This window comes from Phyllostomus hastatus, unplaced genomic scaffold (assembly GCF_019186645.2).
Source record: "Phyllostomus hastatus isolate PE091 unplaced genomic scaffold, TTU_PhHast_1.1 phas_contig_80, whole genome shotgun sequence".
Taxonomy (NCBI): Eukaryota; Metazoa; Chordata; class Mammalia; order Chiroptera; family Phyllostomidae; genus Phyllostomus; species Phyllostomus hastatus.
This window is the reverse complement of record NW_025333960.1, coordinates 57,048,453-57,065,294: the sequence shown is the minus strand read 5'-3', so window position 1 is coordinate 57,065,294 and position 16,842 is coordinate 57,048,453. Positions and strand designations below refer to the sequence as shown.

Genomic DNA, 16,842 nt, shown 5'->3' with positions numbered 1-16,842 from the left:
GTGAACTAAAGGGGGGGAATGTGGGTGGGAGGGGGTGTGCAGGGTGGAGGGGAGTGAAGGGGGAAAAATGGACAACTAATAGCATAATCAATAAACTATATTTTAAAAAATAAGTGAAAGTGCTAGGGTGAAAGCTTTTTAAATCCATAAACTTTTCATATAAATAATTCCTCTCCTTTACCTGTTTTGCAAGAATACATTTTCGTGGTCTAATAGATTTGTTTAGAAAGTAGGAATAAACCAGAAAGGACTGCTCGTTACAGTTCTCCGGCAGTGTCTTCCTGCCTGTTTAGAGAATCCGACCTTCCCAGGAGAAGAGCCGGTGAACCCAGGAGCCCGGGTGCATCCGGCCGCCGCGCCCCACGCCCCCCGGCTGCCACCCCCTCTCCTGCCTTCCTCCACCCAAACAGAAGGCCGCCAGGCCTCGCTGCTCGGCCAGGAGGGGCGAGCCTTCAGTAGGACGGCCCCGGACTGCGGGAGGGGCTCTCACCGGGCCTCGTTTTGGCACAGACTAACCGAGCAAGAGGAGCCTCACACTCCGAACTAGCATCTAAAGCTGAAAATATTTATTATTCAAAAAGGCAACTATTTAAAAAATTAAGGGGTGCTGTGCCTGCATGCAAGCCCGGCAAAAAGAAAGTGCCTGCACTGTAATATTTTAATGGAACCGACGCCACCTAAGAAACATGAACAGGCTGGCGTTTCAGAACAGGAAGCTCTTCTCCAAACGGCCTTGGCATTCCCGCCTGGGAAGCGTGCTGCGCTGGGCCCTCGGCGCTCTGTCCCCGCGGACGCCCTCGCTGCCCAGCTTCAGCTCCCACAATGGCAAACAGCCCGCCCGCCTGTCACGCGACGCCTGAGGTGTCTTTTTACTAGGAACACAGACCGATGTGCCCGAGGGACCGCAATAACCGCTCGCAGCAATTGACGCTGCCGTTCCCTCCGACGCCCCCACTCCGAGCCACTTACTGTTATGAATGGCGTGGAAATGGCAGCCTGTCACAATGGATTCTTCTTAACCTTCCGCAGGAGTTTTTTCCCTCTTAAATGGAATCAAGTGTCATCTTATTAAATATATCTCAAGCTCAGTTTATAAAGCAGTCCATTACTCAAGCTGCACTCCTTGTAATTTAAACTTTCATCAAATATTACTGTAAAAGTAGTGTCTTACTGATAAAAACTTTTGATTTGTTCAAAGTTCTAAAACAAGATCTTCACGTTGGTGTAGACCCACCTCCCTGCTTCACGTCTGCCCCAGGGCACAGGAGGGGAGAGCACTCGCCTGGAGAAGGGCTCCAAGCACCGCCCCCCGCCCCCTCAGAATGCTCGCTCCCACGCCCTTCCCATCCCCCTTCCCATCCCTGTGTCAGGAAGGAGCACACCCCATCTTACAGAAGCATTCTGATAAACTTCTGCAGCGGGAGTGGAGCTGCACATCCTGATGATCTAACATTAGCAAGCTGGGTTTCAAGGTCCAATTTCAAAGACCAGTCTAAAGGGAGGAATTCTGACACTCTGTGCGCCTCAGGTTGTTGTGGCGCAGAGCAGGAGTCACAGAGCAGGACAGGCAGCTATGGCAGCAGCTAGAGAAGAATGCAGCCTTGGAATAAAGAGGAACAATAGCTGTTCACTCCAGTTTCAGGTATATGAATAATCATATTTTCCTGTTTGACGTTTTCTTTTAAAACGCAGGTAGAGCCCTGGCCGGTGTGGCTCAGTGGATCCAGCGCTGGGCTTTGACCCAAAGGGTCGCAGGTTCCATTCACAGTCGGGGCACAGGCCTGGGTCGCAGGCCAGGTCCCCAGTAGGGGGCGCACAAGAGGCAACCACACATTGATGGTTCGCTCCCTCTTTCTCTCCCCCTTCCCCTCTCTCTAAAAACAAGTAAAATCTTTAAAAAAAGGCAGCCAGAGGAGAACAAAAAAAAAGAGAACTGAAGAAAAGAAGGCTTAGCACACCCGCCGAAGAGAATGCCAAGTTTAAAAATACGTTGTTTTACGAAGCAACCTAAAATACTCAAATCGCACCACCGCCTGCTCAGCCCGGGAGGTCAGTGCATCAAGCCCCGGGCTAGTCCTGGGGGGGGCTCTGCGCCGCCAGCGGGAGGTCGGGCAGCCTCAGGGCCCCGCCAGCGGGGAGACTGGGGCGTCCCAGGACAGACAGACACACCCCGGGAACAGCCTTCACCAAAGACACAGGCCTGCGCTGAGCGGTTGGCAGGCAGGGTGGGGGCGCTGAGCGCGCCGCCGGGGTGCACAGGGTGCCTCCCAGCCCGAGGACCCCCTGTTGTCGCCAACCCCACCCCCCACGCCTCCGCCTGGACTCTGGGGATGCCCTGCGCGGATAGGCCGGCCACCTCTCTGCTTCTGCTTTGGGGCTCCGGATACTCGGCCTCGGGAACCACGCAGGCACTGCCAGCTCCGTGGCAGACCCAAGGCCCCAGCAGACCCAAGGCCCCAGCCCCACTGCGCCGTGGGGTGGCTCTGACACCGGACACCGTCCGTGGTGCTCCTCCCGGCCTTGGTGGTGCCGCAAACCCTTACCGGGCCGGGGCTGCAGCACGCGCTCGACCCCAAATCCTGCCCAGCAACGCCCCGACATCAGCACGGCCTCCACTGCGGGGTTACCAGTCCTCGGGGCTCAGAGCGGCTTCCCCGGTCCGCAAGTGCCCCTGGCGCACGCCCACGACGAGGGGGGCGGGCGGGGCTGAGACCCTGAGCACGGCCGGGTGGGGGGCGGAGCAGCCCGTTTGCACGTTTCGGCTACTCCGCGTGCCCGCGGAGCGTGCTCTCCGGGGAACACGTGCCCTCCTCTCACTGAGGGCGCGGTCTGCCACCGAGACCGGCGCCCCGTCCTCACGCCCGGGCCCGGTCTGTTTTCCGCCGCCCCCCCCCGCCCCCCACGCTGGGCCGTCCCGCCAGCCCGCCGGGTCCGGGTCCGAGGAGCACCCCACGCACCTCCCCCGGGGGCCGCGCATCCACGTCTCCTAAGCAGCCCCGGGCAGCGCGACCCCCTAGTCCCCGACTCGGCCCCACTGCCCCGGCCGCGGGGCTGACAGTGACCCGGCCTGTCCGGGAGCTGCGAGGTCCCTGGCTTTCCCCGGGACGCCCACCAGGACTACGCCCCCCACGGGAGGGGCCAGGCTGTGCCGCGTCCTTCCACTCACACAAGGCCCCGAGGCGGCTCCGGCGAGGAAGGGGGCCCGGCGGGCCCTGGCTGAGGCCCTGAGGTCAGCGCGGGCTCTGCGGAGTCTTTCCCCCCGGCCCCGCGGTCTCCGAAGCCAGCGTCCAGGGCCTGGAGGGGCCAGGCCGGGCGGAGAGCCGCCGTCGTGTCCGGCGTGTGCCGGGAGGGCGGCCCGGGGGAGGACGGCCTCATCCGCAGACACGCACGCCCCGCCCACGCGGCTCTGCCGCCCGCGGCCCGCGGACACAGCGCCCCCACCCGCACGCCGTGCGCACACACCACGGCTCCCAGGCCGCGCGTCAGGGGCCGCTGTGCTTCCCGGAAGAAGCCCAGCGGGACTCGGCGAGGGACTCGACTTCCCTCCCGAGCGCTGACTCGTCACTCCCGCCAGCCTCCTCTGAAGCCCCCAGTGCGCGGGTTGGCCCGCCGGTCGGACGGCGAGGCCGGTCTGCACTCGGGAACGAGATCGCTGCGCGGCGGCGGCGAGTGCCGCCTCCCCTGCCCTTCCCAGGGACGCGCGTGCGCACACCCTTCCCAGGGACACCGCGGCGCAGCGGCTGCTTCCCGTCCCCCGAGGCCTACGGCCCCTTCCAGAGATCCCTTGGAAGTCTGACACGGAACACTTGGCCTGAACGGCGTATGCAAGCTCTGAGGTTTCATTCCTCGCCTAAGACCGTCCCTTACTTCACGCAAGCGCCCCCAAGGGAAGCGGGAGCTCTGCTGGGGGCGCCTTCAAAAAGCAGCAAGCCCTGCGCCAACAAGCCCCGCCTCCTGCCCCGAGGCCCCGCCTCCTGCCCCGAGGCCCCGCCTCCTGCCCCGCGGCCCCGCCTCCTGCACCTCCAGCTGTGCTAGGCAACCCAAGTGCAGCGCCGCCGCCCCTGACTTAACATAGTGCTCAGCACTGCGCTTGCCACACGTGCCTGCTTACGCATGCGTCTGGTATGCACACATGCGTGTGAGCACAGGGGCGTGCATGTGTGCTGTGCACACGCCTAGGTACGCATGCACACAAGCAATCTGCCTTGGCCTTAGCTGTCCCTGTTCCCACGACTCCCGTCAGGATGGGGGCCCCAGGGGCTGTGCGAGCACGCGAAAGGCACTGGCCACTGGAGGAGCAGGTCTGCAGGTGTGAGGCTGTCGAGTGGCAAAGGGAGGACTTAAATCCAGGTGTGCAAGCTTGAGAGGGGCCTTCCTGTCACGAGGTGCATTCTGCCAGCCGCAATGAAACCTAGAAGCCATTTCGAAAACCAGCGCTGGAAGAGGAAGGGAGGGCGGAGCAGTGCGGCGGCTCGGCCCAGAACCTGGCAGGAGGGCTACTCAGGGAGCACTTTCCGACCCGCAGTGGGGGCCGGGCCCAGAACCTGCGGCACTCGTCACACTTCCCATTCCCTTCTACAGAAAGACGGTAATGCCAGGTGGCCTCTACTGTGCAAGGGGACACAGTTCAGCCACAAGCCCTGAGTGGAAGAGCTGGTCAGTGGCAATGCCCAGGCTACGGCCAGGCGGTCCAGCCCCAGAGCCAGAGCCCTTACCTGCAGCCACCGACCGGAGAAAGTTCATCTAAACAACCTCGAATGCTTACCTTACATACACCTTGACTGGATAAATAACAATTTTAGGATGATAACACCAATATAATCAATTTATAAATATAATCAAGCAGTCTTTAAAACTAAAATCTGGTTTCTAATATACTTCTAAAAATGGAAATAACTTACACAAAACTAGGTAACAACATAACACTATCAAACTAAATACTCTATAAACATTCATATAGATTCCTTTCTTTTAAAATGAATCATCAACATAAAATAAAGTGCAAATTGTTAAAGAGATTGAAGAAGAATCAACAGACCTACAATTAACTGTCAAATTACGGGCAAATTACATATCCAACAATGAAAATTTAAGAGACACGTGAAATTCTGATTAATCAGGAAAAGATACCCGGGGAAGTGTCTCCGTGTGCGCACGCAGCACCACCCGCAGCTCTGCGCGGCTGCGGGGCGCTCTGCGCGGCGCTGAGACCAGTGGGCGGAGCCGAGCGACATGGACTTTCTCCCAGAGAGGAAGGGCGCGTTCGGGGAGGCAGCCGCCCCTCGTCTAGCCTACCTTATTTTTTGGGTTGGATGTGTTCATGACACTCCGAGTCTCTCTCCCAGTATAAATGACAACACCTATCACAGTACCTGCAAAAACACGAGAGCGGTCCTTACAAAGGCACTTCAAGGGCAAGCACAGAGGTAATACTTTCTGATTGATACTTTTGAGGGAAATGTTATCACACCATTTAACTTCATACAAGTTTACCCAGCAGCGTGTTTAATTTGATTAAAGAAAACCTAATCTCAACTTTTAAAACAAGCTTTGAAACACTTCAGCGGCTCCTACAGCAACACAAGTTCGCCCACACATGCTGTCCGGACACGGTCACGCGGCCTCTGAAGGCCGGAAGGGGGGCTCGTCTGCCTGTCGGCAGCTGCTGAGATGGCGACTCTGACCCTGAAGGTGAGGGGCGAGAGGCCACCTTCCGCGCTGGTCAGAGTCGCCGTGGGGCTCTCAGACCGGGGCCCCTGAACCAGAGTCCGCAGTGCACTTTCTCTGCGGGGGTCGAAGCCGTAGGTCTCAGAGCCTATGCTGAGGGGTCGGCACACACACAGTCAGAACAGTGAGGGAAACAGTGTCAGAAACATTCAAGTTAGAATTTAGACTCTGTCTCCTCTAGTCACATCTCCTGAAAGCCTGATCTTCTAATTGAACACGCCAAGAAAAACGGTAATTCTGTGGACTGCCAAACTTCAGACAAAAGAATCATGAAACACCCCGGGGATACCCCACAAACTACACGGGTGCAGAGGCTGCTCCTCTGCAGGGCCAAGGGGAGGCGGGACATCTGTCTCCGGGGCTGCGACTGGCTCTGTTTCCAGCCCCAACTCTTCAGCCCCCATTCTGCAAATCCTGAAGGTAAGAGCTATGATGAGGGTGAGGAAGATCATCCTCAGCCAGTGCAGAATTAGCTACAACAACTACACTCTGATGTCACATTAATTCAGGGTGGTCCTTACGGAGTTGTCAGCCAGAACCGCTGAGGAAGTGTGGGGGCAGGTCCTGGACACACAGCACAGTGACAGTGACAGCTCCGCCTCCCACTGGTCCCTGGGGGCCAGCTCCCCCGGAGCGCCCAGGGTCCTGCTCGGCAGTGCCATTTGCAGGGGCCACACATGCCTTTCCGTTTCAGAGTTCACAGTCCCCCCACCTCTGTAAAATGTGTGTCCCTGGGGAGGCCGAGAAGCCTGACTCCCCTGGGCTCCTGCATGCCCCAGCCCCTGGTGGGGCGCTCTCCTACGCCCCCGCCCCGGTGAGCGGCCCAGGCCTTCAGGCTGCACTCGGCACACAGGAGGACATTCAATACGTAATGATCCGATAGTTTCAACACTTTCTTAACCTGCCAATCAAGTTTAACTTCATCAAAATGTAAACGTGTCACTAACGTAAGTATAAAAATAGAACAAGGCAACCTGCAAAATTAATGTTTATTTCCAACGTCAGCAGAACAAACAAGTCTTGTCTTCTAGAGAAGGCTTGGGAACTACTGAGGCCACCGTCCGACAGCAGGCAGCGGAGGAGCAGCGCGGGGCCCACGCTGCCGTGACACTGCCCAGGGTCCCACGTGAGGTCTGAGGGCCGGCAGGACGGCCAGGAGGCACTCCACGCAGATGGACGCAGGCCGAGCCCAGTACCGCGTGCTAACCAGGGCGCACGGAAGCACAGCGTCTGCCGGAGCGCCTCGGCCGTCTCCGGCGCCTGACCGCCCCACGTCTGGCGAAGGCACCCCTGGGCTCTCCCCTGCACTCTCACCGGGAGGACGGCCCGCTGCAGTCAGAACCATGCGCTTTCCCGAGTCTCCCATGCAGTCTCATGACTAAGGCCTCTGGAGTCGGGGCAGCGCATCTGAAATACCCTCCACCGTCTCTGACAAAGGGCACGTATTTACAGGCTGGAGTAAACTGAACATGTGACAGAGAGGCATATGGAAAGGGGATACCTGTAAATCTGAAAAATGGGACATGATGGGCAACAAGATACAACCTATTCATCAGACTTAAAGAAAGGGTGCATATGAGAAAAACAAGATGTTGTAGAGAAACACACAGACTGGCTGGCAGACAGCTGTCAAGCCACCGGTTTGCCCGATCCCAGGTGCGGGCCCAGCCACGCCTGGCAGCAGTGCCAGCCCCGGTGGCTGCAGCCCGTCCTGGAGCCCAGCTGACGGCAGAGCCTCTGCGCAGGGCTGCTGCGTGCGCCCCAGGGTCACTGGGGGAGCAGAGAGAGAGAGAGCGCACCAGGTAGGTGGCTCAGAGACACGGCAGGGACAGGGGATCCGTGAGCACCGCACAGCGCTCCAGCTGCAGCCAGCAACTGGCCTCGGGGCTGCACACGCCAGGGCCCAGCCGCTGGCCGGGACCACCTGCTCTGGCCCCGCCCCCTGCCGGAGTGCCCCGCCTACCTCACCCCCCTGCGCCGCTGCCAGGGACATCGGGCGGGCTAGCACAAAGCTGCAGGAGGTAGTCGCACCCCAAGAACCCCGACCCTGCACTCTGCACCTTCTGGCCCTGTTCTGGCGCGGGAGCCCCCAACGAGGTGCGACAGAGGGCCAGGTTTCATTTTTAAACCACTACTCTGTCCCGAGGACTAGTTTTGTAAAATACCGCAACCGCTAACTAACGGGAGAAACGATATGAAAACGAAGGAGCAGACACGTCCCCGCGTCTGCGCTCGTGTGCTCTCGCTCAGCCGCCGCCCCCCTGCCCTGCGGCCCGGCCCCGCCCCGCCCCAGCCGCCCAGGGCCCTGGCCCTGCAGGCTCCCTTAGTGACGTTCCCGCGGGACGCATGGGGGGGGGGTGTCCCTTGAAAACACGAAGCATCCCCCACTACGAGCGAACCAACAGTGAGAGCAGAATGGACCTCTTACCTGAGGCCACCACGGTGCTGGCCCACAAGGTGTTCTCTATGCTGAGGCTTTCGTGAACCGGCGGGTCACTGTCCTCCTGCCCGGGAAGAGAAGAGGGGGCAGCAGTCAGTCACCACCCCTCTCACGGCTCACCCCGCGGAGGGCCGCCGTGTGGGGCAGTCCGCGCGCCGGCTGCGGGGCAAGGGCGCGGCCGAACACGGTGGGACCCAGGAACCGAGCCGCGGCTGAGAGCAGAGGGCGGGCGCCGCGCGCGGTGCAGCTGCGTTGGAACTGAAGTCTTGAAGGCTGGCAAGTTCCAGCGGAAGGCGTGCGCCGTACGTTCCGGTTAATTCCGGTCCATCGCAGGTCTGGGCACGGGCCCACCTGCTCCCACCCCCCCCCCCGCCCAGCCCGCTGCACAGCGGGCACCTGGACACCTGCTCCGAAGCAGCTGCTTGCACACATGCACCCAAAACAGGGCAGTTAAAGAGCCCGGTTCGGTCCCCAGCACCGGGGTCCGCGCTCCGCCACCGCCGCAGCCCGCGCGGCGCCGCATCACGGCGGCGGAGGAACAGCGGGGGCCGCGGGACCGCGTCTCCCTCCGCGGCGGCGAGGCCCCTCCGCTCCAGTGACTTCCGGAAGTGGAAAGAGCGAGGACTCTCCCACGCCGTAATTTTCCAGTGTTCGCACTCCCGGAGCCAGACATGCAAGATAAGGCCATCGAAACAGGCGCGAGGAAAGGCAGCAAGGGCGTGCACTTGGCCAAGGAAAGCTCAGAAGAGGCATAAAAAGACGCTAAGTTCATACTGCAGGCTGATCCTCGGCACGGAGGGAGCCTGCAAAAAACGGCAAAACCCCAGGAAGGGGAAGAACTTGACCTCGAGGGCCACCGCATTGTTGTTCAACAAGAAAAGAAGCCGTAAAAAAACCAAAACAACACAGAAAAGTGCACTCCATTTAAAAGAAAAACGTAAATCAACAGAAACCAACTCTGAAAAGGACCCGACAGCAGATCTACTAGACACAGACTTTAAAGGAAAAAAATTAAACATGTTCAAAGAAATGAAGATGTGGGCAAAGTTAAAAAACATGATCTATGAATAGAGAGACAGGAAACCTAAACAGAAACCAAAAGAAAGGACAAGTTCAAGAGGTGACAATACAGTAGCTGAGATAAAAACACCCGCCCAAGGGACTTCAGGCAGTGAACGTGGGAACAGGATGCTGGGAATGCTCTCGTCCGCGGAACCGGAACCGGAACCGAGGAGGGGAAGGCTGGAGGAAAGGGGAGGGACCCCGGGACCGAGGGGCAGCAGGAAGCCAATGGCCAGGCTTGGGGCGGGGCCTGGGGAGGAGGACCTTTGGGGAAAGAGGGCTGAAAGCTCCCCAGCCGGGCCAAAGGCGTCAGCACAAACATCCGCGCTAAGACCCGGAGCGCGAGGAACTCAGGGAGACCCAGGCCGGGACACATCACAGCTGACGTCTGGACAGAGACCCAGACAGACAGCAGTCTTGAAAGCAGAGGGAGGGTCACCACGTGCATTCTGAAGGGTCCTCTTCAGAACCTCTGAAGACCAGAGGCAACGGGCTGATGGAGTCCCAATGCTAACAGAAAATGAGAGTCTTTACGTCCAGGCAAACTGTCCTTCCAAAGCAAGGAAGAAATCAAAACACTGCAAGATCAGCCGAGCTGAAGAGCTTGTGGGCACGAGACCTGCCGTCCAGGAGTGCTCAGGGCGTCCCGTGGGGGACGCGAGGGACCCGACACTGACGCGAAGCTGACCGCCAACACAGGTCTCAGTAACGGTGAATGTTATTGTAGCAGTGGTTTGAAACCAAACTTTTGGTCCAACACCTGATTGAACAGACTGATACATTTAATGCAAAAGGCAAGGAAAATCATTCCTCTGAAAGCCAGTATTACTGTAGCTTTGGTTTGCACTGAAATGACCACCCCGAACATGTGCGCTGACATCAGCACAGGGCACCTAGAGGCGTGTAAAACACAAGCACTGCCGGATGCCAGCTCAGCGCACCGACACTCTCAGCAGGCGCCCAGAATGGGCACACATCAGACCCCCAGCAAACGGTTTCTCAAGTGACAGCTGCTTGCCACGCTTTGCGTGTGACCCAGGGTGAAACAAAGTTGACCGTACCAACAGAAATCTTTCCAAAGTAACTGCAGCAGTTAAAGACGAACTGCAGTCACATGCAAAGATCCCTTCAGTGTTGTACACCATTGACAACGTCAGGACACGCTGCTGACATGACGTGAAGTTACTCCTCCGAGTCCCACCACACAGTCAGGAGGAGAGGGACCACACACCACAGTAATGAGCAGAATGCATACGCACGCGTGTGTGAGGGAACGGACACACACACTCCTCCAGACAGGTCACAGCACTAAGGAATAGTGTGGATATTGTAGTGTATTACCGATTCTCCAAAGTCAGAACTGAAATAGCTAACTTACCTCATTTTACTGACTCAGAATGTTTTAAGGAGAAAGATCTTACCAACAGTAAATACGCTTTAAAAAGATACTGAATGCATCCTAAAGAAATACTGGATATAGAAAAACTTAAAAACTTGAAACATTGTCTAGGTATTCCCTCTTTAGTTCAAAATTTCTATCAGTTTATTCTTGATTTGATTACTCTTTCAAAATGAAGGTTTGCTGTGTTTAACTGACGCGCACAATGAACACAGGGGATTCAGGCAGACCACTCACTCACCCTGGTAAACGTGCCTTCGAAGCCGTGGATGTCCAGCTGCGGCTTCTGGGCGTGGACGTACGCGCGGATGGAGAAGAGGTCCTGGGGCACAGAACAGCTGCGTGAGTGGTGGTGTCATGGAGCAGAAGGCCTTGAGAACCTTCCAGTTACCAATTAATATGTTTACACGTTATTTACCGGAAGTGATGGTTGACTTCCTTACATTCTGCGTGCCAACAGTATAAACTAGGATGGAAGGTAATTAAAACAAACAATTTTTAAGCTCATCGGAGGTGTGGCAATTTCTCTTGATTCTAACAGACAACTGCTACCTGTCGACAGGCCAAAGCCCTTGAGAGACACTGGGTGGCCTGGGGCTCCCTAGGACCCGACTGTGGTGGGGAGGCTGGGTATGGGGAGTCAGAAGCTCTCGGAATACCCAAGTACTCGGTATTCGGTGGGATTTGTGTTTTATGAGAGGACCTGAAAAACGCCTCATCTGTGCAGATGTTGGTGTCCCAGCAGCTGCCACACTTGCTATGAACTGTCGCCTCCCTCCAAGCTGTGCGGAGGATGCAGGCGTCCCGGGGGCCCCGGACGATCCTCAGAAGCGGAACCCCCTCCCCGGGGGCCGTGGGGAGGCAGAGCAGGTGTGCGCCACAGGCCACCCCGCTCCCGGCAACACGTGCGAGTTGAACAGCACGTCTCCAGACGTGAGGTTCTAAGCACCCTGTTTTACAGTAATTATAAAAGTATGCCTGCTGGTCCGGAAGGTTCCGTTGGCTTTATGTTTTATTAAAATAGCAGAAGGTATAGTAATGTAAACAGTGTACATAAAGAGCTTTAATTTTTGAATGGCACACCATGATCTTCACCACCTCACCAAGAGTTCACAACGCAACGTTCCTGGTCTGTCTGGACTCTGACCAATCCACAGCCTGCATGGGAGTCCACCCAGGAAAGTGACTTTGCACTTTGACCTCGCACCTGCGTGGCGTCGTACGACAAAACGCGCGGGCACGCAGTCGTGGGGCTCGCCTGGACTCGGACCAACGACGTGATGGGGGTGGAAGCAGCGCACACGCGCCCGTGCGTTTTTGGGGTTGCCCGCAGGGACCCAGCCTCGCACAAACCACAGCTGCACGTGGAGGCTGCCCACGCTGGAGCTTCTCCTGGGTAGAGTTTTAAGAGTCTTTTAATTATTGATATTTCAGTTGCTTCTCTCTTTCTAAACACTTCTAGCTGGCTACAGAGAGCTGGACAAATTCAAAACAGAAGTTTAAGGTCACCTGTCTTTACCAAAGGGCAGAGTTTCACAGGGACGCTGACATCAATCCAGGCCTGTCTCTGTCTCCGGTCAGCGCTGCGGGCACCAGCTAGGCGGTCTGAGCTGACCGCACCGAGGGCTTCTGCCCTGATGGCCATCTGAAATGGGGCCACTATCAGCCCCAACATGCGACCCCTGCCCGCGGGGCAAGTGGGAGGCCCATCTTCGGCCGCCGCACTGCTGCTCCCTAGTGGTCGGCACCCCAGACAGGTCGCAGTGCAGCCAGCGCAGAGGACCGGGGTCTGACCGGGACTCCTTGCCCTCCGGGACCTGCCTTGCTCAGGTGGCTTGACTACCCACCAACGTTGTTGCAGAGAGGGAGACACCTGGTTAGGGGGTGACCGAAGGGCCGGGGTGTTGGGACAGCTACCTGACCCCGATGACGCTGCTGTGACCACAGAGGTCACTGCGGGCAGAGGGAGGAAGCAAGGCCGCCCCGGCCCCTCCAAAGGGTCCGCAGGCTCCCCTCCTGTCGTCGGGAGAGCAGCCGCCGACGTTTAAGGCCCAAAACGCCAAGGGGCGGCTGGGTCTTCTCGGGTGGACTGTGGGTGAACGGGTGCTGATCCGCCAGCTGCAGCCAGGACCCCGCGGGCGTCCCTGAGCCCTGCAGGGCGGGAGGACAGCAGGGATGCGCCCCGGGAGGCCCCGCTCACAGAGCTGCGGCCCGAGGGCAGAGGGGGCTCCTCAGGTTCCAGGCTCCTGAGCCGCGGGGGGGGGGTGCACCACACGAGGTGTTTTCACGCCTTCGCCTTCAAGGAGGCCGCGCGGGAAGACGCCCAGAGACAGCTTCTCGGGGGGCCAGGGGCCAGGGGCGCCGCACCAGCTCAGCACCGCGGGTCTCCGACGGCAGCCCGGGCTGCGTGCTAACCGAGAACAATTTGTTTTCAAGGTAGCGGGGCCAAGCTGGCTCACACAAGGAGAAATGCCCGGTGTGACCATTTTAGACTTGTGCGTGTGACACGGCAAGGCCACCAGCAGCTCCTAGGGTAAGGCAAATTCGAGAACCTCTCACTATTCGTATTACACTGTCGTCGTAATTTTCAAAAAGCAAAACGCTCATATAACACGCTACCTTTGGAGACACGGAGATGAGGGACAAGCTAGCAGCCACCCGCACGTCGACACGGACCTTTAGGGGGCAGCGTTTCATCTGGTGTGTCAGACACCAAGTGACGGAGTAGCGGCACAGCGATGAGACGGCCACTCGAAGCTTCTCGTGGTAATTTAAAAACCATCCGCAAGTTTTCCATCGCGTGGAAAAGCCTCTGCTACGAGGTCAAGGGCAACATTTGTTTGCATTACTTAAAGGTCGTTAAAATACATCCTTAATCATAACATGTGGTTCATTACAAATAAAATTGCCCTTCGTTCAATAAAACTCATTAAATGTAAATGGTATTGTTTACTGCTGTATGGATCTTCTGAAATAAATCAGCAAGTCATGATTTATTGAAAACTGCCGTGACTCGTTGTTAATAAATGCGCCTGATCACAAAAGCCAGGAGCATATTTTCCAAGGTGTAAGGTGCCTGGAGCTCGAGTCTCCTTGACGCTGGGGCAGCAGCGAGTGGCCCTGTGGGACCTGCCACAGGGCTGGGCCCCGGGGCCGGTGGCAGGGTCCCCTCTGCTGGCAGCAGGCGCTCTGGGGACGCAGGACCCAGGGAGGCTACTCTGGGCAGGTCCTTGGTTACAAAGAAAAGTCCTGAGGCACGCGGGTGTCCTCACCGCTGGTGTCCCAGGGCACACGGCGCTCGGCTGGTGACGGGACCGACAGCAAATGACACCCAGTAGTCCCGACCCACTCCTTTCCAGACGGAGGGGTCCCGTAAGTGGCAGTTATGGGTGTGCCCACTGGCACATGAGGAACCAGACTGCCTGGCCTGTATCTACGGTAGCACTGCAGCTGTCTTTCCCGTGAAAGAAACAGCCGTGTAAAACCTGCCCGATTATACAAAGCTACACGCTGAATCTAACTGATGAATCAGAAATTCAGTTAAATTTCCTACTTTGGGAATATACTGCTTTTTGGTTTTATGGCCACACTGAAACTTAAAAAGTTTTTCATTCACCACATAGTAGTAGCTCAATCCAAATGCTGAACCCCACTCCCTGCCATGAAGTTAGTGCTGGCCATGACATTTTAAAGTTAGTATTACATGACTTGTTTACTATAACTTTGTAACGTTTTGAAATTTATACATTTGTGTTACTAATGAAAATGAAAACCATCCTTACACTCCTGAATACGATGAAATGTCAGTTCCTGTCACCGCGATTCATACTAAGAAATAGAGATAACAACAGTGTAATTTTAACTTCTTTCTTAAGACATAATTTACAGGCAATAAACTGCACCTGTTTAAAGTGTGCAGTTCTGCCCTGGCTGGTGTGGCTCAGTGGGGTGGGGGCCGTCCCACAAAACGAACGGTCTGGGGTTTGATTCCCCGTCAGGGCACACGCCCCGGCTGAGGGTTTGGTCCCCGGTCGAGGTGCACGCAGGAGGCAAGGGATCGATGTTTCTCTCCCTTGCTTTCTCCCTCCATTCCCCTCTCTTTAGAATCAGTAATAAGAAAAAAGTTAAAAACACAAGCATCCACTTTTCTGCATGCTAACACACGTGCACACCTGTGCCGTCACCCCCGTCAGGCTCCCTCCCCGACTGCTCCCTCGCGCCCCCTGCAGGCCTCCCTGCCATCTGCAGCCTCCACCACCCCCGACCCGCTGTCCCGGAATTACCATTCGTGCTGCCAGAAACCCCACGCTTCTGTCTGCCTGGCTTACGCTTGGCTTTTCTTTCAGACCAACTCTTTCTCATGCAGTGCCCTAACTCTGCGCTTCTTTCCCACCACTCGTGACAAAATTAAATCTGCTACAAATGACGACTCAGTGCAACTCCTTCCCAGCGGCCTCGCCCGTGAGTCGAGGGTTCCTGGGAGCGGGGGCCCCTCCCAGCCGGACAGCCAAGTGAAACCCCTCGGGCCACCGGGGATCTCCCCGCCTTCCGGGCTCCACGCTCCCCAGTCTCACGCACAGGACCCCGTCTAGGGTCTAGGACCCCGGACCCCGAGGACGGCCCCGCCGTTCCCGCGGCACAGGCAGGCGTCCCCACTCAGAGCGTCCCCACTCAGAGCCGCAGCCGCCGGGTGAAGGGGCCAAACCCACGGCCCCGGCCCCGCCCCCCAGCCCACACGGACGTGGGCAATCGGTCCTTCTTAGGGGTCTCAGCCCTTCTTCACGGGCCACTGCGTATCAGCAGGTCACACACAACGAAGCTTCTCTCATTCGGATGAACACCACACATACCACAAAATAAACCCCAAATGCCTGCAACTGTGGTTTTGCTTAAAAAAAAAAAAGAAAGAAGATGTCTACCAGTTGGGGAGATTCTCAGTGTCAGTGACATGTTTGAGACATCCTCGAAAACACCCAAACCCCGAGTCCTGTCCTGTCCGGTCCCGCCCCTGCTGGTCCCCGGGGACAAAGGGCCAGCGGAGCCTGAGCGCCCTCCCCTCTCAGAGCCGCAGCCACTGCGCTGGCTCTGGACCCAAGCCCCGCCCCCGAAGGACCAGCTGCCTGCACGGAAGGGACTGTGGCGCCGGGCGGGGCCGACGCCCACGCAGAGCACTGTCCCAGTCAGCGGGCGTGGGGACGAGTCAGCAGGCACGGTGGCCCACCAAACCCCACCAAGCCCGCGTCAAAGGCGGCTCCACAGAGAGGGTCTGACAAGCAGAAAGGGAAAGAAAAGGAAGAAAACCTCTGTGTCGAGCCAACAGGGGCACTGGAAACTGTGCCCAGAACGGGGTACGTGCTAAGGCGCCACAGAAGTCATTTTGGCATAGTTTTCAATGATTCTTCTTTGGTAAAAAACGCTATTTTAAAAATCAGTGCATTCAGTGAGGCAGCTGGTGCACACGGGACGCCCCTGGAGTCCGCGGACAGGGTCCGCGCGGAGTGCTCACCCCCAGGGCCGGCAGCCTCTGCGTGCAGCTCACAGCCACTCTCAGCTTCCAGTCGGTTTCGCCGTCCAGTTGATCCGTTCTTATGAAACACGAGCCTTGGGGACAGAGAAGGGGAACTCCTGAGTCACAGGCGGCACTCAAAACCCGAAGTTGCTCAGCGCAGGCAGACCCCAAGCCGCACGAGTACGGAGCGCCGTCAAGAGCCCGCAGCAGCCTCACTGTCAGACCCACGCGGCAGGCCTGCCGGAGGGCACAGACCACTGACGGTTTAATACTCACCTCCTGTTCGGTGCTCCTGCCTCGCAAGGTTTAATGCCAGTTCTGCTTTGTTTCAGAAGAACTGCACCGATCACTTCTACCGCTGATTCACGTTTTGATAACAGAACAATACGCAAAGGCTCCCAAGTGCCCGGGAACGCGAGCTGTGCCTCTGTCGCTGAAACGTCTGGGCACCGCCAGAGAGCCCACGCTCCGTCACAAAGCCCACGCTCCGCCACACAGGCACAGGCAGACTGCTGACACCCCAGTCCAGGCCACGGTCACACGCACACCCCATCCGGCCGGAAGCGGGAAGAGACAGACGTTGCACTCCAACGACCCACGGCCCCCCGACGACACTGTTCCCGGAGCCGGCCCTCCGAGGACGGCACGTTCCACGTGCCCAGCGCGACACGCCCGGGGCACACTGGGGCGACGTCAGTCCTCACG

At 57.7% G+C, this 16,842-nt stretch overlaps 1 protein-coding gene across 3 annotated transcripts in view; it reads right to left on the bottom strand.

Annotated features, from left to right (window-relative positions):
- Positions 1–16,842, bottom strand: part of ATP9B (ATPase phospholipid transporting 9B (putative)) — a 103,132-nt gene that overhangs the window by 54,634 nt on the left and 31,656 nt on the right. For all 3 annotated transcript variants that reach the window (XM_045849699.1, XM_045849697.1, XM_045849698.1), the window contains exons 8-11: positions 16,135–16,229; positions 10,870–10,950; positions 8,156–8,231; positions 5,296–5,372 (exon numbers count right to left, since the gene is read on the bottom strand). In XM_045849699.1, coding sequence (XP_045705655.1) covers positions 5,296–5,372; positions 8,156–8,231; positions 10,870–10,950; positions 16,135–16,229 — 329 coding nt within the window. The remainder of the gene's footprint in view (positions 1–5,295; positions 5,373–8,155; positions 8,232–10,869; positions 10,951–16,134; positions 16,230–16,842) is intronic.